This window comes from Scylla paramamosain, chromosome 19 (genome assembly GCF_035594125.1).
Source record: "Scylla paramamosain isolate STU-SP2022 chromosome 19, ASM3559412v1, whole genome shotgun sequence".
NCBI lineage: Eukaryota > Metazoa > Arthropoda > Malacostraca > Decapoda > Portunidae > Scylla > Scylla paramamosain.
The window spans coordinates 21123642-21138641 of NC_087169.1; the positions used below are offsets into that span (position 1 = coordinate 21123642).

The following is a 15000-nucleotide window of genomic DNA, read 5'->3' on the forward strand; positions in this document are numbered from 1 at the left end:
TCATATACATTTCAATCCTAGCTGGGAATCATGAATGGCATTATTATTAAACGTATGCTTGTGGAGAGAGAGAGACTGAGAGAGAGAGAGAAAGAAAGAGATAGAAAGGCAGTGTTTTCCATATGAGGTAGTACATCTCGACAGCTTAATTGGCGTGGTAATGACAACATGACACGTAGAGAATATAGTGCTGACGAAAGAATTGGTGAGAATTATGCACTACGACATTTTTTAACCTCATCTGACAATATAACAAGAGAGAGAAATTAAAATATGCTTCTTTCTCTTTTTTTTTTTTTCTTTTTTTTTTCACCGTCGTTCATGCATCTGTCTACGCAATGCACTGTTAGTCTTGCTCCCTCACCTGAGTAACTCCCCATTCATTGATTCTTTCTTGACCTGTTATGAAAGTTTGAAAGCTCGTTTGTTAATTCTGTCTATTTTCATGCACAAGAAAAGCAGAGTAAAATAACGTTAGGGGAAATTTCTGTTAATTCTCTCTCTCTCTCTCTCTCTCTCCTCTCTCTCTCTCTCTCTCTCTCTCTCTCCTCTCTCTCTCTCTCTCTCCTAATTCATGTGTGTGTGTGAGTATGTACGTGTATGAATAGATAATGTGTGTTTGTATATATTCTTTGCTTCGCTCTGATAATTCTAGTTATTTTTTTTATTTTTTTCTACCTTTTTTGAGTGGGGAGTTTTTTTTTTGTTTTTTTTGTTTGTCTGTTTGTTTGTTTTTACGTTGAAAATACACAAAGCACTTCTCTTAAAAGGGACGCGCACGAGTGTATTGGAAAGGAAAAAAAAAAAAAAGTTTGTACCAAAATACTGACAACACAACAACCACCACCACCACCACCACCACCAATACACCTACCACAACCACCACCACCACCACCACCACCAATACACCTACCACAACCACCACCACCACCACAACCATCCTTTCAGCACCGCACACCACAAAACAAAGCAAATAAACACACCACCCCACACCACCCACCAGCACACACACACACACACACACACACACACACACACTGCATTATATGTCAAGCAGCGTCCCTCCACCTCCACCTCCACCTCCACCTCCACCTGCTCGGGAGCCTTGAACAAACAGAGCAATTAAGCCTTCAAACTTAATGAGGCACGTAACCTTGCTGCAGCCATTACCTAAGGGCGCCAGGAGGTGCATTTATACCCTTAGTGGAGGAGGTGGAGGAAAGAGGAGGGAAAGAGAAAGTGGAAAGGGGGAGTGATGGGGGAAGAGAAGGGTTAAGGAAGGGGTGAGGGGGGTTAAGAGAGGTGGGGAGGAGTGAAAGAGAGGGATGAGAAAAAGAGAAGAGGGAGAAGTAGAGGGGAAGAAAGGGAGGACAAAGAAAGGGAAGAGAAGGAAGGATGGAGTAAAGGGAGACAGGGAGGACGAAAGAAAAGGGGAGAGAGGAGGTGGGGGGAGAAAGAAATGCAAGGGAGAAATTTGAGGTAGAAGAGGAGGAAGGGAGTAAAAGGAAGAGAAAGAAGGGAAGAAATTAATAAAGGGGAGAAGAGGGATGAAAGGAAAAGAGGAGAAGAGGAGAGAAAGGGGGAGAGAAGTAAAGGGCAAAATGAAGGGAGCTCATTGTATTACTCGTAAAAGAAGATGGAACCATTTACTTAAAGTGCTAAACTGCTTCCTTTAATTAAGTGTTCTTACTACACACACACACACACACACACACACACACACACACAAGAAAGAGTCACAGAGACAGTGGCTTGAATCTTACTAGCCTCATTGGCAATAACCTTTTTTTGTTTTTATGTCTTTTTTCTCTCCTAAGTCTTCTCGGTATTACAGCAAGTCATATTCATCAACGCCCCATCCTCGCCAAGTTATCCTGAATAAGCTATTACTACCGTATCCCCTTCTCCTCTTCCTCTTCCTCTTCCTATTCCTACTCTTCTTTCTTTTTGTTCATTCTCTTCCTTCTGGTCCTTCCTCTTCCTACGCTTCTTCCTCCTCCTCCTCCTCCTTCTTCTTCTACACCTCTTCCTCTTGCTCTTTTCTTCCTTCTTCCGCCTCTTGTTCTTGTTCATCTTCCTCCTACGCCTCTTCCTCTCGTTCATTCTCTCTCTCTCTCTCTCTCTCTCTCTCTCTCTCTCTCTCTCTCTCTCTGTCTCCCTCTCTCTGTCTCTCTTGGTCGAGTAAGCCTCCCAGAACTTGGCAACGTCTTTGTGTCTCCAGTGTTGTGTTGTGTTGTGTTGTTGTTTGTTGACCTTGCTAATGATCACGAGAATTGGGCTTTTGATGCTGCTAATGCTACTGCTGATACCAATATTATTACTGCTACTACTGCTACTACTGCTGCTGCTCCTGCTGCTGCTGCTGCTGTGGGTGCTAATGTTTATAAAGCCTGATAGATTCTTGATAGATTCTTGCAGCTTGCTTTACTATTTTGTTTTGATGTTGTTATCTACTGCTAATTCAACTACTACTACTACTACTACTACTACTACTACTACTACTATTACTACTACTATAAAATGACACTAAAATTACACTTTCTCTGTTTGTTTTTAGGATTAGAAACGCTAATTCACCAAAAATATTAAAAAATAGATAAACTTAGAGAGAGAGAGAGAGAGAGAGAGAGAGAGAGAGAGAGAGAGAGAGAGAGAGAGAGAGCAGAATTTCCCCCCCCTCGAGGTAAACATCTCGATATTTCTTCCGAGTGAGTTCATTTTTCCCGCTGACTTTGGGGATTGGCACATTCTTGCCCCAAACTCGCCAATGCCACGAGGTTAGGGTTAGGGTTACGGGCGAGAGGGCGAGGGGAGAGAGAGGGGAGGAGGCGATTAAAAGGGAGGGGGAAATGAGGGGGAGAGGGGGAGGAGTGCTGACGGGAAATGAGGAGACTAAGAGACTGGTGGAAGTAATGAAATGAAGCTAGCTCTCTCTCTCTCTCTCTCTCTCTCTCTCTCTCTCCTCTCTCTCCTCTCTCTCTCTCTCTCTCTCATTTCAGCACATCTTTTTGCCATCTTCCCCCTCGTCTTTTATTGAGTTTACATGTTTCTTTCATGTTAAAACCTGTCTTTGAAGTGCCCGGGCCGCCCCAGCCTTCCTTTGCAGCGGAGAACAAATATTAATTCATTTTTACAAAGCATTCCAAATATTCTCTGTCTCTCTGTTTAGGTCTTTGTCTTCTGTGCGTCCTGTTCGTCTGTCTGTCTGCCCTGTCCTGCTTGTCTGTGTGTTTGTCTCTGTGATTCTCTGTGTGTGTGTGTGTGTGTGTGTGTGTGTGTGTGTTTGTGTGTTTTTCTGTTCGTCTTTTTTTTTGCTTCTTTGTTTTGTCTTTTCTGTCTCCTGCTTTTGTTTGTTTGTTTGTTTGTTTGTTTGTTTGTTTGCCTGTTGATTTGTCTGTATGTATGTGTGTATTTGTATGTGTATATCTGTTTGTGTTTGTTTGTCTGTATTTGTTAACCTATTCCCTGTCTTTTTGTGTTTTCTTGCGATACCCCCCCCCCTCTCTCTCTCTCTCTCTCTCTCTCTCTCTCTCTCTCTCTCTCTCTCTCTGCACGCTGGTCTTCACTGGTCACAAATCCTCTCCCTGTCTCGAGGCAACACCTGACAACACCTTTCTCCTCTCTCTCCCTCTCTCTTTTATCTTTATTTCTTCTCCTTTCTCCTAGAGGACACTTTCTTTCTTCATTTCTTACACGACAAAAAAAAATGTACAAAAAAAAAAAGGAAAAGATAAAGAAAATTAGGGTTCTCTTTCATATTCTCTCTCTCTCTCTCTCTCTCTCTCTCTCTCTCTCTCTCTCTCTCTCTCTCTCTCTCTCTCTCTCCCTCTCTCTCTCTCTCGCTCTCTCTCTCTCTCTCTCTCTCTCTCTACCACAAGAAAGGGAGAAAAAATAACGAAAAAAAAAAAGGGGAAAAAAATTTGAAGACACGAACCTCTAAGTGAAAATATTTCTGATGACTTCCATTTCTACAATTCCTCCATTTTCACCACCCACCCCCTTCTCCCTTCCCTCCCTTCCCTCCCTTCCCTCCATCCCTTCTCACCCTTCCTTCTCTCCACACCTCCCTACATCCCTCCATTCTTACCCCTTTTTTTCCTCACTCCTTGTCTCCATCCTTTCATTCCTCCATTTCCACCTTCCTCCCCTCCCTCCCTCCCTCCCTCCTTCCCTCTCTCCTCCTCCTTCCTCCATCCATTCCTCCGGGCGGCTGAGAATGAAGTGAAGGAGGGAGGGAGGGAGGGAGGGAGGGAATATTGATGAATTTGCCTCAAGGGAATGAAAAATTAATTGATGTAGTTATGTAATGAAGGAAAAGGAGGGAAGGAGGGAAGGAGAGAAGGAAGGAAAGGGACAGGGGAAAAAAAATGGTACAGCGGAAAAGTAGCAGCTGGGACAGGAAGAAGGGGAGGAGAGAGAGGGAAAGAATGAGAGGGGAAAAAAGGAAAACGAAATGACAGATGGACGGAGGGAAAAGGGAGGAAAAAAAGGAAGGATGATTTAGGGACGAGAGAGAGAGAGAGAGAGAGAGAGAGAGAGAGAGAGAGAGGAGAGAGAGAGAGAGAGAGAGAGAGAGAGAGAGAGAGAGAGAGAATATGAGGAAATTAAAATGTACAGAAACAACAGCAACAACAACAACAACAACAACAACAACAACAACAACAACAACAACAACAACAACAACAGCAACAGCAACAGCAACATCAACAACAAAATTATATCAAGAAGTTAATTGACATTACAAAAAAATTTCATTACGTTAAGTTCTCTCTCTCTCTCTCTCTCTCTCTCTCTCTCTCTCTCTCTCTCTCTCTCTCTCTCTCTCTCTCTCTCTCTCTCTCTCTATCCAATTTCATCAATTTCTTTTTATAGTTTTCTTTCCATTACATTTTTTTATATTTTTTCTTTCTTCTTTCCTTCTTCCTTCCTTCCTTCCCTCCCTCCCTCCTTCCTTCCTTCCTTCCTTCCTTTCCTTCATTCATTCTCTTCTTCTTCTTCTTCCTTCATTCCTTCATTCATTCCTTCACTTCACTTCCTTCCTTCCTTCTTTCATTCCTTCTCTCCTATTTCATTCATTCATTCAATCACTTTCTTCCTCTTCCTGTCTTCCTTCCTTCCTTTCTTCTTCCCTCCTGCGGTTCTGGAGAGATGGAAAGCGAGGCAGCGAAAGATGAGAGAGTGAGAGAGAGAGAGAGAGAGAGAGAGAGAGAGAGAGAGAGAGAGAGAGAGAGAGAGAGAGAGAGAGAGAGAGAGAGAGAGATAAGGACTCGTAGTTACAATAAGAAGGAAGGAGAAGATGAAAGTGCGGAACAGAGAAACACAGAAAGAGAATCAGACAGAAGTGTGGATAGTAAGTAAGGGAATGAAGAGGAGGAAGGAGTGAGAGTGACAAGGAAATGCAAAGGTAATAAGAAGAAAGGGAATGGAATTACTGAGCAGAGGGGAACGAGAGGTGGAAGCAAGGCAGGAGGGGAGGAGAGAAGAGTAACAGAGGTGAAGAGTGCAGAGTGATTATATTGATGGAGGGAGAGGGAATCGAACACCAGATGAGAGGTACGTGGGAGAGCTTGAATTAGGGCCGCTGGATGATTAACAAGGCGTGATGTACAACCTGACCTGATGTGACCTGATAAGCTGACCTAACTGATATGTAACTACTCTTAACCTAACTTGACCTAACCTAATCTAACGTGACCTGACAAACTAACCTAACCTAACCTAACGTGACCCTGACAAACTAACCTAACCTAACGTGACCTTGACAAACTAACCTAACCTAACCTAACTTGACCTAACAAGACACTATAACGAGTGAGAAAGGAGAGGAAGAGGAAGTAAAATTGCGAAAATAATAAGAAAAAATAAATAAATAAGAACCATCACTAATAAAGAAGAGGAAGAGGAGGAGACGCGTGAAGTAATGCATACCAGATGACTTTTAGAAACTACAACGAAAGAGTTTATTGAACCTGACGCAGAGACGTGGCGCCTGAATATGTACGAATTACCAGGCGAGGAGGAGGGAAGGGATGGAATCTGTGAAGGGATTGGATGAGAGAGAGAGAGAGAGAGAGAGAGAGAGAGAGAGAGAGAGAGAGAGAGAGAGAGAGAGAGAGAGAGAGAGAGAGAGAGAGAGAGAGAGAGAGAGAGAGAGAGAGGATGGCTGCAATGCTAGTTATTAAAAGAAAAAATCAAAAGAGTGTTATAAATGAAGGACTAAAATGACGAAAAGAGAATGAGGAGAACAAAATAGCAGGATTAAAAAGAAGACTGATAAAGGATTAGGAAAAGAGGATTAGAAGAGAATGAGGGAAGCAAAAGGAGGATTAAAGGAAGAACAAAAGATGAAATTAAAAGAAATGAAATAAGAGAATTAAAAGGAGGATTTATCAAGAGAGATTAATAAAGAGAATTAAGGAGGATTAAAGAAGAATTATAGCAAGAGGATCGAGTGAAGGATCAGAGGAGGATTAAATAATTACTGAGAGGGAATGAGAATATGATCAAATGAGGATTAACAGAGAAACGAAAGAAGAAAAGAAGGACTAGAAAAATAAAAATGGAAGAGGATTAAAAGAGGATTAAAATTTCAAGAGGATTACATGAAAGATAGAAGGATTGAAATAGCAGGACGCGTTGCCAGTACAGAATATCCAGTCACTTTGAAAATATAAGGATTAAACGAAGATTTGAAAACACAACTGGACAATCTTAAAATCTGAACCCAAATCTTGCGCACACACACACACACACACACACACACACACACACACACACACACACATTGCTCTCAACAGAATACACTACTGCCAACACAAAACTAGGAAGGTGATAACTAAAAATTAAGCAGATCAATAACGTTACCAGTCTGACCCTAAAAGAAAAAAAAAAAGGAAAAAGAAAAAAAAAACACGGTAATTCAATTAAATCATTACATTTTCTCGACACTTTCCCTTTAAATTTGGTTAACCCTTCTGGTAACACTCTTTATGAACTAGTATCTTCAATGAGTCTTTTTCTTTTATATATACATTTTTTTTCAGTCCTTACCCTGTGCCCCTCTTATATTAAAAAAAAAAAAATAAGTCAGTTATTCCATTCACACCAAGGACAATATTCTGAAGCACCCGCACCACACCTTCACTACATTCAAAAGCCTATACTTGAGGTTCCAAGGGCTTTCAAGAGCATTTCCGTGGTTCTAGTGACAGATTAACAAGACCTCAACATTACCAACAGGAGAAACGCTCTTGAGAACTCGGCTAGTCATCTCTGTGGCCTTTGAAAATCGCGGAGGTGAGAGAGCAGAGCATTTCAAAGTACAGGCCTGAGACTCACAGGTCCTTGATGGAGGCTGAGTAGATAGACAGGTTCCGGTGGCCAAGGCTGCGGAGACCCATCTTGTTGAGGGAGCTGTAAGAGAGATGCGGGAAGTAGAGAGGAATTGGTTCACGACTCGCCACGCTTGGGAATACTAATAATAAAGGGGAACATTTTGGCCTTTGGAAACTTCGCTGGTGATGAAGGAAAAGGGAAATTGTAAGATTTGTTTTTCTTGTTATATTCTAAAGGGAAATTCTAATGTTATTCCAAAGGAAGGGAAAAACATCACACTGGAAACTTCGCTGGTGATGCAGGAGAAGGGGGATCTGTGAGAGTTTGTTTTCCTTTCTATATTCTAAAGGGAAATTCTAACACTACCATTACGACAACTCTACCACTACGACACTCCACTAAAGCGAGGTGAAAAACATGACACTGCCTCTTTGAAAACTTTGCGGGGAATGAAATAAAAAAAAAAAGGAAATAGAGGAAATGTAAAAGTGTACGTAGTTTTAGTGTGATAAAAACATAGAAGAGGAAAAAAAATTGCACTTCTGTCTGTGAAAACTCCAGTGAAGTGTATGGAAAAAAGAAAATAGCAGGAATAATAGCGATAAAAAAAAAAAGGATGTGTAGAGTGAGACTGTGTGCTTTGTCGTAATGGTAGCGTGGAAAGAAAATACTGCTGCTAATAACAACGATGACAATGGCAGTAATGATGACGATGATGATGATGATGATGATGATGAAAAAAATAACGTAATAATAATGCAAAAAAAAAAAAAGAAAAAAAACACTACGACTAATAATGAAGACAATAGTGATGATGATGATGGAAAATAACAAAAACAAACAACAAAAACAAAAATCGTCATATTAACAAAGAAAAAAAGGGAGAGAAAGGAAAGACGAAGAGCATAAAATGTTTTAGTGTTCCTTGTTATCGCGGGGGAGAGGAAGGGAGCCCCGGAAAGGGTACAAAAACAGGAAAAAAACATAAAAAAGGAAAAAAAAAAAACACGATGGTAGCAGAGATCACAAACATCTGTGCTACAATAAAACATAGTACTCTTGTGTTTGTTGGTGTGTATGTCTGTTCATTTGTCTGCTGTGTGTGTGTGTGTGTGTGTGTGTGTGTGTGTGTGTGTGTGTGTGTGTGTGTTTATGTGTAACTTCTACTACTACTACTACTACTACTACTACTACTACTACTACTACTACTACTACTATTACAGCTATACAAAGTCCCACTAGATCATATCAAGAATAAAAAAGGTATAAAAAAAAAGGGAAGATAATGGAGAGGAGAAGGAAAGACTAGCATGGGGGAGAGGGGGAGGTGAAGTGAGGGGAGGAGGAAGAGGAAATGAGAGCGGGAAGGGTGAGAGAAAGTGAGAGTAAGAACTGACTCTCTCTCTCTCTCTCTCTCTCTCTCTCTCTCTCTCTCTCTCTCTCTCTCTCTCTCTCTCTCTCTCTCTCTCTCATCATTTCTTCTGTCACCGCTCTCACTTCCTGTTCCTTATCTCCATTTTCTCTTTCAACTCCTTTCTCTCTTCATCTCTTCTTTCTCCTCCCCTAATCTTCTTCCCCTACTTCCTTTTCTCTTTTTCTCAGTGTCTTTCCTTTCATTATCCCTCTCCTTTCTGCCTCATTTCCTCTCCTTTCTCTTCAATGATCATATTTTGTTCTCTTTTTTATATATTCATTCTCTTATTCTCTTCCTTTATTCCTGATTTCCACTTCTCTGTTCGTTATATATATTTTTTTTTTCAATCATCTGTTTGTGTCTATCATTCACTTTTGTCTATCTCTCTCTTGCATCTTTTATTCCATTTTTACTATTAACTTCATTTCTTTTTCTTTGTCATGTATTTAATTATCTTCTTTCGCTTTAATATTCCCTCTATCTCCTTTCTTCACTTTTTCAATTAACTATTTCACATCGCCCATAAATCTCTCCTTTCTTTCGCTGCTTCTCTCAACATTTTTTTTTCTTCTTTCATTTCCCTTTTCTTCATCTTTTCTTACCCAGACATTCCTTTTTTCTCATTCTTACTAGTTTATCCATCTTCATTTCTCACTTTATCAATCGTAACTATTTCCTCTAATCATCCTTTCTCCTCCATTCATCTCCCTTTATTGTTATTAACTCCTCCTTCCTTTAATCTTCTTTTCGTACCCTTTCCCTTCCTTTCTCCCCTCCCCTCTCACTCCTCTCCCTTCACCACAAGTTTCCTCTTTCATCCCCTCTCCCTCGACCTCCCTCATCACCTCACCGCCCTCCTTCCCACAAGTTTCCCTAGGGCGATTGAAAACATGAGGAAACACAGCAAGAATTCTTTATTATCTTTAGTACCTGTCGTTGTGAATGGCAGGTGTACGTGTGTGAAGGGGAGGAGAGTAGGTGAGCGTGTATGGGTAAGGGGTATATGTGGGTCCTCTCTCTCTTTCTTTATGTATTTTATTTATCGTCACCTTTATACTCAAACTGCCTAATTAATTCATTTTCCAGGTGGTTTCAGGATTTGTGCTCCAGTTAATCGGTTGCGTACGTGGGGAAGTTATAGTTTAAGAGTTAGTTACTTTTGTCATGTTGTGTACGAGAAAAGTGAGAAGAATGACGAGTATATGAAAAAAAGACTCTGAATTTTTCTCCGCCTTTGATGTAAGACTTGAGAAAATTTGGTCCTTTTTTTTTTCCCCCGATTACAGTTACAGTTACTCTTGTCACGTGTTCGGTGTGAGCAATCAGAGTGTCCAGAGTAGACAGATATAAACGAGTCTCAATTTCTGTGCCTTTGATACCAAACTTGAATAAAATATGGCAATCTGATTTTTTTTTTTTTCCTCCTCCCGATTTACTGAGAACCAAGAAAATGACATAGGCAGTTGGTTAATGAAGGTGACGATGGTTAGTTTGTTGGTTAATATTCTCATAGCTATCAACTATACAATTGCATGTAGACATCGACAAATACATTAGTGCAAGGAAACTACGTACATGTATTTGTATGTATGTAAGGAGTTTGTCTATAGAGGTTTAGTACATTCTAGAGGATCGAGAGAGAGAGAGAGAGAGAGAGAGAGAGAGAGAGAGAGAGAGAGAGAGAGAGAGAGAGAGAGAGAGGTGGAAATGAATAGAGAATATCCAGTTTCCACGGCAGTCGCGGAGGGTGACCGGTGCACTTTGAGGTGGAAGGGCGACAGTGGAAGACAAACGATGGAGGGAAATAGCGCGTGAACACTGCGGGAAGGGGCGGGGAGGGAGGGAAGGAAGGGCGGGGCGGGAGGGCATCACTACAGGGCCTCGCACCAGGAACACCGCCCATCCCACCCCGCCCATCCTCTTAAAGCAGAGGTCCACACCCTGACTACTTCTTTCCACCTCTCACCATCACTACTTCTGAGAGAGAGAGAGAGAGAGAGAGAGAGAGAGAGAGAGAGAGAAGTTGGGTGGCAGGGGGAAGGATCACACTCACAGTCTGTCCATGGTGGTGGAGAGGTTGCGGGGGAGCTGTACGATATGTTCTCCCTGGCAGCGGCATTCCTCCTCCGGGGTGAGGCTGTCGTCATGCGTCTGCCAGCACTGACATCCCTCCGAAGTATCCACGGTGGCAAACCCCGGGGGGAAGTAGCTGTAGTCCGCGCCGACGGTGTTCGCTGCGCCCTGGGAAATGTGGTGCCTGGAAGGAGGGTCGCCCGGGCCCGCCACTGCTGCCATGCCTCGCGGCGCCGCTGGACGGGGCCCCTTGTTTACCTCATCAACAATGCCAGTTTTAAATTGGGGTTGCGGGGCCGTGGCGCGCTCGTGCGCTGCAGCGAGCCGCGCCTCCACAGCAGCGTGCGGGTGTTCTTGGAAGGCGTCGCGGGGTGCCAGGGGAGGCCGCATCTTGCGCCGCGTCTGCCCCTGGGACTCGTGGCCCTCCTGCTCCCCCGCGCCGCGTCCTCCCTCGCTGACCTGGGCTGTTGTCTCCGCGTCTCGCCTAAAGAGTCTCTTTCTTCTGGGCTGTGATCCTCGCGTCACGCCCCCAGGCTCTGCAAAGTTCACTCCCTGTGAAGTTGTCTCATTATTGTCGTCATTTGTCTCGCCCCGCGATGGGTCAGTATCTTGTGCAACGTCCTTGGTGATTTTACTTGCTCCTCTTCTCTCTTCTCTGTCTCGTCCTCTTCCTTTCTCTCCTCCTTTTATTCTTTGGATGACAGGCCTCAAATTTCCTCCTCCATTTTTCCTCGCCGGCGTCCCTACCACCATATTTTTCTCGGGTCTCTCTACGGGAGCAATAATTTTCCCCCTCTTCTTTCCACCGCGAGTTATGTCCTCTCCACTCGGGGCGAGGCTGGCGGAGGGCGCGCCGCCCCCCCGCCTTAACTCGCGAGGCGGGACTGGTGGGGCGAGTGGCAGCGTGTATCTCTCTTCATGTTGAGTTAGTTGAGCCTTCCCGTGGGTGGGCGGCAGGGACAAGTGACGCTGGCCTGAAGACTCACTCTCGCTCGTTTTCTCCACCGGCCATTTGTGAGATGAGGTGGAGCCATTGAGTGGGGGTGCCGGGAGACTCCTGCTGCCCCACCGCTCTGAGCCGCGGCGCCTCATCTTTGGCGAATACAAAGATCCCTGCGTCATGAACTCACGCGGGCTGCGGGGTGCATCCTGAGCGTCACTTGAAACACCGGATGCAGCCTTACTTAGAGCAGAGTGGTGCGGTGTTCCTGGCCCCTCGTCACTCATGGCCGCGGTGTTAGTGGTGTTAGTGGCGCTGTCTTCCCTCGACACCACCACGCTCTCATTCCCGGGTTGTCGGGTAGAGACTAATGGAGATTTCTGGGGATCTTCTTTAAGGGTTTCCTGATCCCGGGAGGTTTTCTTCCACTTTGGCGGATCCTCCTTGTTATGGATGCTCGTGGTGTGCTGCGGGGACGGCTGTGAGGAGGAGCGGGGACGTGGCGGGGCGGGGCGAGGCTGGGATTCTGAGGTTACTGATTGGAGTGGCGGCGGTAAACTGACCTCGGGGAGTGTGTCTATTCGCTGAGGTGTTGATGTGGGCGTTGGGGGGAAGTGGAGCAGAGACCAGGGTGACGAAGCCAAGGGGAGGTCGCGTGAGGGTCCGGTGCTCAGGGGAGGGTCGGGACGTCCTCTACTGGAGCCCTGCAGGGAGTCACGCACCGCTAGGGCCTCTCGTATCAACTGCCGCTCCTTCTCCACTTCAAGGTCGTGGGCGTGGGACAGCTGTTCAGGCTTCATACGAGACGCCAGGATCTGAAACTTCGAATACGGCTCACTCGTGCTGTCTTCCTCCAACGATCCCTCCTCCTCTCCCTCTCCTTCCTCTTCTTCCTCCTCCTCCTCTTCTACCGCCTGCTTGTCCCATTTGCCTGACACAGACTTTCCCTCAAACAGACGCGTTTCCTCGCTGGTCGTGTATTCTTGTTCTAGACTTCTGAGAGAATTCACCATCATTTCATTTACATTCAAAAGGCCTGCCGGTCCCCCCGCCGCTCCGTGAAGGGTCGATCCTGTGTCTGGCGGCCTGGCGGGGGGCGGCTGCTTTACGGGCTGCTCCTGTTCTCCTGAGGTAAGGTCCAAGGCGCCCCTCGCTAGCAGTGGCGGGGAGTATCGTACTTTACCGCCAATACGCCTTCCTCTGACTGCTGGGTTCCCGCTTGTTGAGGCTTGGGGATGCTCCGTGCGGCCCTCAGCATGCGGCCAAGACTCACCGGTGGGACTAAAAGGATGGGCTGGAGTGAAGCCTCCGCTCTGACTCAGCTTGTCCCCTTTGCTTGAGATAGCGTGTAATTTGCGATTTGACTTTTCAGTCCGTCGGGCGCCGGCCTCACCCCCTCCCTCTCTCCCGCTCTCCTGACCTCCTCCCTCTGCCTCCTTCCCCTCCTCGATTGGTCTAGCCCCGTCAGTACTCCACATTCCAGACTGCGTACTGGGGGAAGGTCCTGCTGCCGGCTGAGTGGTGCTGGTTATTTGCAAGCCTGTGATAGTTTGCCAGTCCCCTTCCTCCTCCTCTTCTTCTCCTCCCCCCCCCTCCATTGCTTTCACCTCCATTCCCTGTTCCAGTATCTTTCTCCCCGTCCCCTATTTCTTCGCGCCCTCCTCCGATAAGGCTCTTAGGAGAAGACGTGAAAAAGAAATTGGGTTGTAGGTGCAAATAAAGTTGCTTTGATGGTTGGGGCAAATGTGACGGTGGTGGGGACGTCCCGGCGAGGGGGAGGGAGCGGCGCGGCTGTGGGCTGGCAGACTGAGGGGCTGGAGGGTGTGGGCTGGGCTGGGAGACCGTGGGCTGGTGACTATTCGACTGGGAGACCAAATCCTGTGAACTGGTTAACTGGGAGAGCAAGGATTGTGGACTGGCAGACACGGAGACCAAATACTGTGAATTGGTAGACTGGGAGACCGTGTACTGTGAACTGGTCGACTGAGAGACCAAATCCGGTGCACTGGTTGACTGGGAGACCAAGGATTGTTCACTAGTTAACTGGGAAACCGTGAACTGTGAAATGACTGACTGGGAGACTGTGGGCTTCGAGCTGGATGACTGGGAGAACATGGGGTGTGGACTGGGTGGCGGAGAAGCACGCAAATTAAAGGCAGGAGGCAGAGACACAACTGGCTGGGAGTGGCGAGATGCAGACCATGGCAGGGCTTGTGGGTGAGGGCGAGGGCGGGAGGCAGCGGGCGGTGCGGGCGGTGATGATGGTGCTGATGTTGCGGGCGGCGCGAGACAGAGGCAAAATTCAATACACCAGGAAGCCAGAAGCACCCACGAAGCGATCGAGACCATGAAAGAGAGGAGGGTGCCCCGCGGAGAAGCCATCATGGAATCTGAAAGGAAGATGTAATTTTGATGGAGTGATGTATACAGAAAACCTAACACATCTCTTTAATCATCACAGCAAGATGAATGAACCCAGCAGTTTTTGGAATGAGGTTAGGTTAGGTTAAGTTAGGTTAGGTTAAGTTAGGTTAGGTTGGGTAAAGTTAAGTTAGCAGGTTATGTTAGGTTATGGAATTCGGTCTAACTTAATCCTAATCTGCTTTCACTTAATCTAACCTAAACTAATATAATTATACTTAATACCTATAAAATCCTCTTTACTTACAAGGAAAGCGAATTAATAAATCTAAACTATCCTAACCTATCCTAATCTACTCTAACATGACCTAACCTAACTTACCCTAACATGACCTAATATTCCTATGATCAACCTTAACCTCTGCGAAGAACGAATGACCTCGCTCAGAACACAAGGAGGTCAGAATCACCCCAAACCATTTTGATCTCATCTGCTTTTAAGTTTTACAGAAGTGAGGTGGCCGTGCGTGTAATATTTCACAAAATTTTTGTTAAGTTTCCTTGCACAGTTTTTTATAAATTTTTACTTTTCGAAAATGTCAGAATTTTCGGATAAGAAAAACTAAAACCAAATTTTCATGCTTTTCATTACAAATTTTTCCTTCTAACCTTTGATTCTCTGACGTATACTAAACAACTCTGTTGTCATACACTTTTCCGTTAGGCATTATAAAATTTTTGGCAAATTTTTCAGAATAAATAAGAAAAGTATAATTTTTTTATCCTTTTTTCACACATAGTACTTTTTTTTTATCACACCTATCGCTATTTCTCAACGACAGTTCTTTGCATCATATGTTTCTCTTTCTAGGAAAAC

General features: G+C 44.9%; 2 protein-coding genes across 2 annotated transcripts in view; both read right to left on the reverse strand.

Moving 5' to 3' along the window:
• The window catches only part of LOC135109885 (follicle-stimulating hormone receptor-like), a 42232-nt gene extending 34819 nt beyond the window's left edge, over nt 1-7413 (reverse strand). The window contains 1 exon segment of the mRNA XM_064021709.1: nt 7339-7413. The gene's annotated coding sequence lies outside the window, so the exon portion shown is untranslated.
• A 2233-nt stretch (nt 7414-9646) lies between these two features.
• The window catches only part of LOC135109887 (BUD13 homolog), a 25731-nt gene continuing 20377 nt past the window's right edge, over nt 9647-15000 (reverse strand). The window contains exon 2 of the mRNA XM_064021710.1: nt 9647-14152. Within this exon, the coding sequence (XP_063877780.1) occupies nt 10799-13375 (2577 nt within the window). The 5' untranslated portion in view covers nt 13376-14152 and the 3' untranslated portion in view covers nt 9647-10798. The remainder of the gene's footprint in view (nt 14153-15000) is intronic.